Source organism: Talpa europaea (genome assembly GCF_964194135.1).
Source record: "Talpa europaea genome assembly, chromosome: 2".
Classification (NCBI taxonomy): Eukaryota; Metazoa; Chordata; class Mammalia; order Eulipotyphla; family Talpidae; genus Talpa; species Talpa europaea.
In genome coordinates this window covers 169,629-180,047 of record NC_140068.1, presented here as the reverse complement: position 1 = coordinate 180,047, position 10,419 = coordinate 169,629, and the positions used below count along the sequence as shown (strand labels likewise).

General features: G+C 69.2%; 1 protein-coding gene across 1 annotated transcript; it reads right to left on the bottom strand.

The window, feature by feature from the left end:
• Positions 1-807: 807 nt before the first annotated feature.
• DLL1 (delta like canonical Notch ligand 1) lies at positions 808-6,664 on the bottom strand (the record flags this gene model as incomplete). The annotated part of the gene is made up of 11 exons (XM_084257250.1): positions 808-950; positions 1,070-1,184; positions 1,428-2,223; positions 2,786-3,002; positions 3,090-3,259; positions 3,365-3,495; positions 3,856-3,916; positions 5,388-5,645; positions 5,778-5,838; positions 6,195-6,488; positions 6,611-6,664. The coding sequence occupies 11 exons, from the start codon at positions 6,662-6,664 to the stop codon at positions 915-917; spliced, it is 2,193 nt and encodes a 730-aa protein (XP_084113376.1). The 3' UTR covers positions 808-914.
• Positions 6,665-10,419: the final 3,755 nt, after the last annotated feature.

Genomic DNA, 10,419 nt, shown 5'->3' with positions numbered 1-10,419 from the left:
CAGTTCCTCAACTCCTCCTCCGCCTTTGCCGCCCAGCTCTGCCCACAGCCCATGCCCCTCCGGCCCTGGGGGTCAGCACCTCTCAACAGGCACCTGTCCTGGCTGCCACTGACTGGCAACAGACCTGAGCCCGGGCCACGTGGGGCCTGCGTGTCCCCCGCTGTGATGTGGGGCTGCAAGGGCCCTGCCTGTGCTACCCCCCCGATGGTGGCCGCAATCTGACCCCACAAAGAGGTGGACAGAGGCGACTCGTGCTTTGCCATCAGCCAGAAATGACCTACGAGCCGGAGTCAATAATCACTGTCCTGAAGTGGGCGGTGTCCGCCAGCGATAGCCGCGAGGGGCCGCTGAGCTCCCGGTCTCTCCGCAGAGGAGGCTGGCGGCCCTGGCACAGGCGGCTGGAGCAGGACCCGACAGCCCAGAGGCTGGCGCACTTGGGAAGCCGAGGGCCACGTGTGCCGAGGGGGTGCGGCCTGCAATCCACGCCGGCGTCATTCATAATATTTATTTTGGAAAAATATTTTAAAAAGGAATTTCTTCGTTAACAAAACAGTAAAAAACTCAAATAACATTTGCACAATATTCCATAAATACATTTATATACAAAAAATATAGTCACAGACCCGAAGTGCCTTTGTACATATTTACCAAAAATTTAAATTATAAAAAATGAACATCACAAAATACTCAAGCTTTACAGATATCGTGAAAAATATTTTTACAAATCCAAAAAATAACACACATTTTTTTCATCTAGAAAAAACACATTTTCGTATCAAAAGGACGATAAAGGCCGTGTTTGTGATTCTAGCTCGGAGGAGCGGGCGCCGGGGCCCGGCGGCGCTGGCCGCGTCTCCTCCAGCAAGTGTCTTAGTGCAGCGGGCGGCGCCCAGCGGCCGGGCCGGGCCCTCCTTTCAGCAGCATTCGTGGGGGCATAGATCCTTGGAATTTTAGTCATTTCAAGAGAAGCGGGAGTTTCGCCGAGTCACCTCCGTGTCACACCTGAGGGCCACAAGAGGGAGGGTGAGGCCCCGCCCGCGGCCCGGCCGCCCGCCCCGCCCGCACTGACCTCAGTCGCTACGACACACTCGTCCTTCTCAGAGATGACGAACACCGACTGGTACTTGGTGTCCTTCGACGCGGGGTACACGGGGTCCGGCCTCCTCCTTTCTGACACTTCCCCACTAGGAGGGAGGCAAGGGACCCTGATGACTCTCCAGAAACGCTTCTCAACAGCCCGCGACCGGAGCTCTCAGGGGGACACCGGCTGACCTGCCGCCCACCTCACGGCCCCCAGGGTGGGCGGACACCCTTCCAGTGGGCCTCTGCCCAGCCCTGAATGTGGGGGTGCCACGCCCGCAGCCCCTGGGTGCCAGCGCGCCCCCCCCCCAGGCCACCCTCTGCGCCCCTCGGCCCTCAGCACACACCCCCTTGTCGTCAGGCTGCCCTTGTCCTCCCCGGCAGAGGCCTGGCTCTGGCACTTGGGGTCCCGCTGGCTGTGGGGGTCCCTGGTGGCCGGGTCCTCGCCCTTGAGGTCCTGCACCAGGTTGTAGTCCACGGAGGGGTAGCGCGCCTTGAAGCCGGCCTTGTCGGGGCCGAGGTCGCCGTGCAGGTCGGCCTTCTTGTTGGTGTTCTTGATCTGCGGGGCCCCGATGACGCTGACCGCAAGGTCCTTCTCGCGCTGGCAGTTGGCCAGGTTGTTCATGGTCTCGGCCTCGGCGTGGCCGGGCTCCCCGGGGGGCCGGCGCTTCTGCAGCCGCAGGCGTGCGCAGACCACGGCAGCCGCACAGCCCAGCAGCAGCAGCAGGACAAGCAGTACGCCCGCCCCGACGGCCGCCCAGGGGAAGGGCCCGGCCTGGCCCTCCGCGTACTTCTCGCTGAGGTCCACCACCACGGGGCCGGGGGGCTCGGGCAGCAGGAACTGGCAGTTGGGGCCACCGTAGCCGCGCGCGCACTCACACAGGTAGCGACCCTGGCGCTCGTGGCAGGTGGCCCCGTTGTGGCAGGGCGCCTGCTCACACCTGCGCACGGGCGCGCTGCAGTTGAGGCCCGTGTACCCGGGCGGGCAGGCGCAGGAGTACGCGTTCACGCCGTCGCGGCAGGTGCCCCCGTGCGCACACGGGGATGAGGCGCAGTCGTCCACGTTGTCGCTGCAGTGCCTCCCGGAGAAGCCGGCCGCGCAGCGGCACAGGTAGGCGTCGCCCAGGTCCACGCACTGCGCACCTGGGACACGGGAGCCATAGTCAGCGCGCTGCCGGCCCAAGCTGGTGCCCACCCCGCCCCCAGAGTCCAGTCCCGCTGGAGTCCCCGGGCACCGCCCATGCCCTTGGCGGGCACGTGCCCACCGCTCGGCCTCCGTCCCCCCGCAAAGGACCCAGCTCAGAGGAGGCCGTGGCGCTGCCCGGGCTGTGAGGGGGACGAGCTGGGCCCGGAGACGGAGGACAGGAGGGGCGGGGAGGGAGCTTCTCTGTCAAGTCCACTCGCTGCTCTGCCCCTGCCCAGGGCCTGCCCCTTCTGCCCAGAGCATGGAAAGCAGGTGGAAGCGTCCAGAATGGTCTGGCCGGTCCCGGGCCCTGGAGGTGGCGGGGGGGGGGGGGGGGTGCCCTGCCTGGCCGAGGAGTCACCTCCTTCAGGCCTTGCTCCTGCCCGCCAGACTCGCCCGCCCGGGGCTTCCAGACTCAGGGCCTGATTCCCACAAAGTCTCTGGCCTCCTGCTGCGGGCGGCAGCAAGGCCAGCCATGGCATTGCCAAGGCCGGCCAGCGGCGCTGTCCCAGGTGCCCTTACCATTGGCGCAAGGGGCAGAGCTGCAGGGCCCCGTCTTCTTCTCACAGTTGAAGCCCGAGAAGCCCGGGGGGCAGCGGCAGGAGTAGCCCCCCTCTGGGTTGTCCGAGCAGCGGCCGCCATTGAAGCAGGGGCCGTCGGCGCAGGCCATGGCACTCAGCTCGCACACCCTGCCGTAGAAGCCAGGCGGGCAGGCGCAGGAGTAGCCGTCCTCCAGGTCCTGCAGGGCGGACACGAGGGACAGCTCCGGGAGGCTGGTCGGGGTGCCCGCAACCCCATGCTCCACCGGCAGCTGCCCGCCGCTCACCGTGCAGCTCCCCCCGTTCCTGCAGGGGCTGGGGGCACACTCGTCCACCTCGGCCTCGCAGGTGGCGCCGGTGAACCCGGGCCGGCAGGAGCAGGTATAGCTGCCCTGCCCCGTGTTGGTGCAGGTGGCCCCGTTCTGGCAGGGCTTGTGGTGCGTGCAGTAGTTGAGGTCTGCGGAGGGAGGGAAGAGCGGGAGAGGGACGCTCGGTGTCACACGCAGGAGACTTTCCCAGAGGAGCAACAGAGGGAAGCCGGGGGTGCCGGGGTGGGGCTTACCCTGGTTGCAGAAAAGGCCCCCCCAGCCCTCCTGGCAGGTGCACTGCCAGGGCTGCTGGCAGGTGCCGTGGAGACAGCCCGGGTAGCGGATGCACTGGTCGCAGTACCGGCCCTGCCAGCCCACCCTGCACCTGGGGAGAGAGCAGGACGGTCAGACTGGCGCCGTGCTGCGGGGCACGGCGGGGCCCCCCTTCCCGCGCTCAGAAAGGATCTTCCGGCCCCACCAACAGCTCAGCTCAAGTGAGGGACGGCAGCGGCTGCAGGTGCTTTCACATGTGGTGCCCGCAGCCCGCCCCGCGCCTGCACTTCCCGCCCTGTGCCCCATGGCACTGCGGAGATGCCCGGGTGACGCTCGGGGGCGCAGGGCCCAGCACCCCTGGAACAAATGGCCACTTTTGTGCCACATCTCCTTAACCCGCGCTCCGGGAGGTCGCGCCACGGAAGGGCTCAGGGAGGGACAAGCCCAAGAAGGGCAGCGGCTGCAAACTTACTTGCACTCCCCTGGCTTGTCACAGAACCCATGCTGCTCGTCACACCCCGGCAGACAGATGGCTGCAAGCGGAGAGAACCAGGGTCAAGCCCCGCCCGGGGGCGCCCGCCAGCACGGGCGCTGCTCTGCGTGGACGCGGCCAGGGTCGGGTGGAGTTCACCTCCGGCGGGGCCGCCTGGTAACCTGGCTCCCCTCCGCCAGGACAGCATTCTTCTTAACACAGCGGCCCGGACAAAAGGGCGAGGAAGCCCCTGCCCCCACCCACCCCCTTTTCTTCTAAGAGAGGGTCAGAAGTCCTTCCCCGCCTCCTCCCCCACTTCCCAATTCTAAGCACAAAGCTCCACCTCTTAATACCCAGAAAGTGTGTGTGCAGATAAGGGGACAGCTGGTGTGCAGAGGGGCAGGGCAGACAGCTGCCCTATTGTCTGTCCTCTCCCAGCAGCTGCCCCCGTGCGACAATACCAGCCTCCCACCCCGTGCCCCCACCTCCACACGCCCCGGGTGCGCGCGCACTCCCCTCCACCAATGGCAGCGGCGTGTGTCCCTGCCACCTACCCCCAGAGAGAGCTAATCTATGGCACGCGCGAGCGGGGGGCGGGGAGACACTCCAGTGTTTGAATAAGAAGAAAAAAGTTTTAAGTTTATGGCTACCCCATGGCGAAGAAGCAGAGGACAGTGGAGACGAGAGGCAACAGGCCGGGCCCAAGGCCCGGGGCGCCGGCCCTGAGGCTGCGGTGCAGGCAGCTTCCTCGCCTGGTTATGCGACTCATTAACTGCCAGCTCCTGGGTTCTAAGGCCTCAGAGCGCTCAGGCCAGGCGAGCCTCAGGAGGGTACCAGCGGGTGCCGCCCCGAAGCCACTCGCAGGGCGAGAAGCTCTGACCTGAGGGAGAAGAGCAGGCGCTGGCCCTGCTCAGAGCAGACCGACCGGTCTCTGGGGCCTGGGGCACTCCTGGGCCAGCCACCGGCCGCAGGACCTCCAGCCAGGTGCCCGCTGGGTGCGGCTGAGCCACCCCGGCGGACCTCTGCCTGAGCGCAGGCGCCGCGCGGGCCGGGGGGGCCTGTGTCACTTCTGTGTAGGTGTTTCCTTCCCAGGCGAGGCGCATGCGAGCACGCAAAGGGGCAGAGGTCCTGGCAGGCCCAGCCCACACCCTCCAGTGTCCGAGACCCACAGGTGGACGTGTCGCCAGCAGAGTCGTCAGGCCGCAAAGGCCCGACCGAAGTGCCGGAGGATCCCCTGCCCAGCTCTGGGGAGGGCTGCCCCTCCACACCCTCTCCGGCCCTCCCTTCCTTCCTCCACCCCCTCCAATGCCCACGCCGGGCAGCGCGGGCCTCCTTCCTGACCCCTGGCCCTGTCTCCAAAATCCTCCCTGAGGATGAAAAGCAGCTTCCCACAGCGGAAGTTGGGGCGTCTCGGCCGCCCCCACACATGCCTGCCACCCGCAGGGAGCCCCCAGGCCTCAGCTTCCCCCCAGGGCGCCCTGGACTGAGCCCCAGGAAGGCCCGGGCCCGGGCTGGGGCAGGGTGGGACTCACGCTCTGTGCAGTACGGGCCTTTCCAGCCAGGGTTGCAGACTTTCTCGCCGCGCTCCCCGCAGGTGAAGTGGCCGAAGGCGTCATCCCGGGGGCGGCAGAAGACGGAGCAGCCCTCCCCGTAGTAGTGCTCGTCACACACGAAGCGGTAGGAGTACTTGAGGTCGGTGCGGCCGCTGCTGTGCAGGTCCTGCGACCACTCCTCGCCCACGGCCAGGTGCCGCTGCGTGGCCAGGCGGCTGATGAGCCGCTCGGGGTTCTCTGCGGGAGAGCTTGGCTGAGGACCTGCGGGCGGGGGCCAGGCCCCTGCTCTCCCCAGGCCCCGAGGCCGGGCTTTCCGGGGAGACACGGAGTCACAGGTGTGTGCGCAGGGCAGGCGGCGGCTGCCTTTACCTGTTGTGAGGTCCTCGGGGGAGTCCGTGTGCAGCGCCTCGATGATCAGAGAGAAGGTGCCCTGGGGGGGGGGGGGCGGACATGAGACCAGCAGAACGTGCCAGAAGGAGCCCAGCCCGGCAGCCCCGCGGCCTGGGGAGGCGGCCCCTCTGCCTGCTTCCACTTTCCCTAAGGAAACAAGAACTTCTGGGAGCAGCTTCCTGGCGTGCTTTCCAGCCTGCAGCACAGGATATCACGTTTTTAAAGGGAAAAAGGCCGCGCCGGCGGGCGGAGGCTTGTCCCAGCCTTCCGGGCCAGGAGGCAGCGGACCGGCGGCCCGCCCGGCGCGCGCCCGCCCGCCCGCCGAGGCCCCGGCCCGGCCCTGCCCGCCCGGCCCTGCCCGCCCGGCCGCCCGCGGAGGGAAGGGGGCGCGCTCACCGGCCAGGTGAAGCCGAAGGGGAAGCGGATGGGGTTGCTGAAGGCGGAGTCGGCGCCCGCGCCGTCGGGCAGGCTGAAGGAGCCGACGCCCAGCACCGGCGTGACGGCGCTGCCGTAGGTGCAGGGCGGCTCGGGGGACACGCTGGCCTGGTAGTGCTTGAGGCACACGCGGAAGAAGGTCCTGCAGGCGCACGGCGGGCCCGCGCCCCCGCGGCAGCAGTTGCGGTTGCCCAGCAGCCCCTTCTTGTTGACGAACTCCTGCAGCCGCAGCTCGAAGACCCCCGAGCTGCACACCTGCGGGAGGCGGCCGTGGGCGCGGGCGGGCGGCCGGCGGCCCCCGAGCCCGAGCCCGAGCCCGCGCCGGCCCCGCCCGCCCCCCGCGCGCCCCGCGCCCCGGGCCCCGGGCCCCCACTCACCTGGCACAGCAGCGCCGACACCACGGCCAGGGCCAGGGCGCAGCGCCGGCCCATGGCGCCCCCCGGGCGCGCGCCCGCGCCGCCTCCCGTCCTCGCCGCCGGGCCGCGGGGCGTGCGCAGGGCCGGGGCGCCCCGGAGCGCGGGCAGCACGGCGCCCCGCGCCGCCCCGGGCCGCGGCGGCCGGGGCCTCTCCGCGCGGCCCGTCTCCGGCGCCCGGACCCGCCTCCGGCGGCCGCGGCGGGCGCGCGGGGCGACTTTCGCTTTCCTCGCCGCGCCCGGGCGGGGGGCGCCGCGCCGGCCGGCGGGTCCTCGGCGCAGCCCCTCGCGCGCGGCCTCGGGGGCGGCGGCCCGGCAAGCCCGCGGCCGGCCCGGCCCGGGAGCGGCGGGGCGCGGCGGCGCCGGGACCGGCCGTGTCAGGCGGCGGCGCCCGGGCCCGGCGGCTCGGCGGTCGCGGCGCGCGTGTCTGCGCCGGGGCCGGCCAGGGCCATGCACGCCGCGGCGGGCGGAGGCGGCGGACCCGCGCGGGCCGGTGTGCGGCGCCGGGCCGGGGAGTCGCGGGTGCGCGCTGGGGCTGCGCTCGCCGGCGCCCGCGCCTTATATCCCGCCGGCCGCCCGCATGGCTAATGAGATGCAAATGCGCAGCCCCCCAATCTGGCGAGCGCTGTCACAAAGGAGCCACTTTTCCAAGCCCTCCTCTCAATGGCTCGCCAAATGGTCAGTGAGCTGTAAAATGTGCAACCCTCTCCCCGCCCCCACGCTCCGCCGGCCCCGCGCCCGCCCCCCCACGCCGAGCGCGCTCATTTACATTCCTGCGAGCGCCGCGGCCGAGCCCCGCCGCCGGCCCGGCCCTGCCCGCCCGCCCGCCCGCGCCCCGCGCCCCGCGCCCCGCGCCCCGCGCCCACGGACGCGCCCCGGGCCCGCGGGGCGGGGGCGCCGCGAGAGGCCGAGCCCCGGGGCCTCCGCTGTCCGGCCGGCCTCTGCCGCGGGGCGCGGGGCGCGGGGCGGGGGCGCGCTCGGCGGGGGCCGGCCAGGGGCGGCGAGCGCGCGGCGGCGGCCCCGGGAAGTTTGGGGCGGTCGAGCGCCGCGCCCCTCGGGCGCAGGACGGCCCCTCGGCCCGGGCGCGGCGCCCGCCGGACCCCAGGCTGCGCGCGCCTGGCCCGGGCCGCGGGGGCCGGCGAGTCCCCGGGGAGCGCGTCCCCCGCCGCAGCGCGCGAGGCTCCCCGCGCCCCGGGCCCGCGCGCCCCTCCGCGCCCTCCGCGCCGCCGGCCTCCGGGTGCCCGGCCTCCCGCGTCCCCCGCCTCCCGCGCGCCCGGCCTCTGGGTCCCCGGCCTCTGGGTCCCCGGCCTCCCTCCGCGCCCCCGGCCTCCCTCCGCGCCCCCGGCCTCCCTCCGCGCGGCGGCCCGAGCTCGGTGTGCGTCGCGCGCGTGGCTGTCATTACGCGGCCGGCATTGTGCGCGGCTGAATCGCTGGCTCTTTGTGCGCTCAGCTGTATGGTAATGCGCGCAGCACCTGCTCCGGGCACAATGCGCGCAGCAAGCGCTCCCCTCCGCGCGCGGCCGGCCACAATGTCCCGCACAGGCCCGGCGCGGCCCCCGCGCCCCCGCACACGCCCCGCCGGCCCGGCCGGCCGGCCCCGCAACTTCTCTTTAAGGGAAGCGAGTTTACGGCGAGGGCCGGGGACACTCGCGCTACGCGGCGCACTATCGCAACGGCGGGGTCGGGTGGGCGGCCTCCCGAGGGCCTGGCTCCGTGGGCGCGCGCCGCACCCCAGGCCCGGGGATGGGGGTGTCGCCAAGGTCCCCGCACTCCGGGGCGCGGCCACAATGGCGCCGCCGGGGCGTGTCACAGCGCCTCACCGTGGGAACCCACGGCCCTCGGGGGGTCGCCCGCGGCCCGGCCCCAGGCGCAGGGAAGAGGCGCCCGAGAGGAGCGCGGGGCGCCCGCGACGGCGCCCGGGGCCCCGCCCGCCGCCCGCTCTGGCCCCAGGGCCGGACCCCGACTCAGAGGCTCCCGAACGCCTCAAACTTCCAGGGTGGGCGGCACCTGCACCTCAGCTTTCCGCTGCAGCCTGGCCAGAAGCAAAGAATTCACAGAAAGTAGCGCGCGAGAAGCACGTGAGGCTGGGGCCAGGGCAGGCTTGGCCCCCGGCCCGAGCCCCTGCTGTTTGCTTGAGGACAAATGGAGGCTTCAGAAGAAGCTGCCGCCCCCAGGGTGGGGGCGCCCGGCCGCCTGCGAGGCCTCTGTGAGGGCTCGCTGCATCCCCGGCCCGGCCTGCGAACCCTAATTTAATCTTGCCACCTAGTGTCAGCTCCTTTCTTCACCACGTCCTGCTGCCCTGAAGAGCCGAGGCCTGAGGACTCTGCCCCCCCCCCCCGTCAGGTGGAAGCGGGTGCCTGCGTGGGAAGGGAGGCTGCATGGGGGGGCAAGGGCCCGAGGGGCGAAGGAGGACAGGCGTGGGAGCTTCACAGCCCCCATCCCTCTGTCGCCAGGACGAGTAGATTTCAGAGAGCAGCGACATATCAGGAACCTTTTAATTAGACAACTGGGGTGGGGACCAGCCTTCTGAATGGGAGCGCAAGCTCCACGCACGGGGCTGAAACCTGGGGGGAAGGCTTGCCCCAAATCTGTAACAACCCCCCTCAGGATCAAGTATTTGTTAAATTGACGTGGCACAGATTTCTCGATTACAGCGGCAAAGCGGAACTGAAATGCGTCGTAAAATCCATCAGAATCCTGCCCAAAGCACTCATTCTTTTCCGACTTAATTTATGCCACGCGATTCTGTGTTGGGGAAATCAAGCAGAAAGCCCTTTCTTCTCCTCCCTCCTCCTCCTGTTCTTCTTTCCTCCGCTTTCTCCCCCCCCCCCATGGGCTCCTCTCCCCTCTCCCTTTCAAAGCGCGGCGAACGGGAGACTGTTTAACTTCACTGTTTCTGTAGGGGCTGTTGTAGTTTAACTCCTGCACACCAGTAGCTGGGACGAACAAAGGGGAGACTTGAGGTCCGACTATTCATCCTTTCTTTGCACTTTAATTTTCATTGATTGGGAAGACAAGGGGAGCCCTTGGGGATTCAGGCTGAAGGGGGATGACACGCCTTTAGACGCCATCAGCCCCCTAGCCAGCCATCTGCTCCAAACCAAATGGCGTTTTTTCACTCCCTAACTGCATGTCTCTATACTCCCGCAACCAAGCGCTCTGAACCCCCTAAATGCAGGAGGGACTTAAGCCAGGGCATGTTAAATAGACTTGCCTCCGCCTTGGCCCCAGGAGCCAGATCCCTCCTCTCCACACACCATAAATCCTCTCCTTGCTCATTAAGAAAAAGCAGGAAACTTTCTTTTAAATACTTTTTGATGTCTCAGCAAATTTACTGTACAAAGTGGCTGATTAGCGCTCAGAGGCCCGGTGCCCCAGACCAGGAGGGCGCGGGCCCGGCAGCACTGGGTGTTTTCCTTCCGCGTGAACAAGCCCAGCGCCTGGGTTGTAGAATCAGAACCCCGAGCACACGGCCACCCGCAGCGCCCCCGCCTGCCGGCAGGTCCCACTGGGCCTGGGAATAAAGGCCGCAGGCCCCAGGCCCCAGCGTGCGCGTCCCGGAGTGAGCGTGGCTGAGTGCCCCCACCCAGGCCCGGCCCCAGGGTGTGGAGTGGGGTGGGCGGTCTGGCCAGGCTGCTGTCAGCAGCGCCCAGGCAGGCTCAGGCTCTAAGCCACCGGTTCAGCTCTCCTTGGCAACAAGTCTGGGGACCGAGCGGGGTTGTGTTCCTAGACAGGGTGAAGCTGCATCCCCACCAGAAAAGGGCTCTATTCCC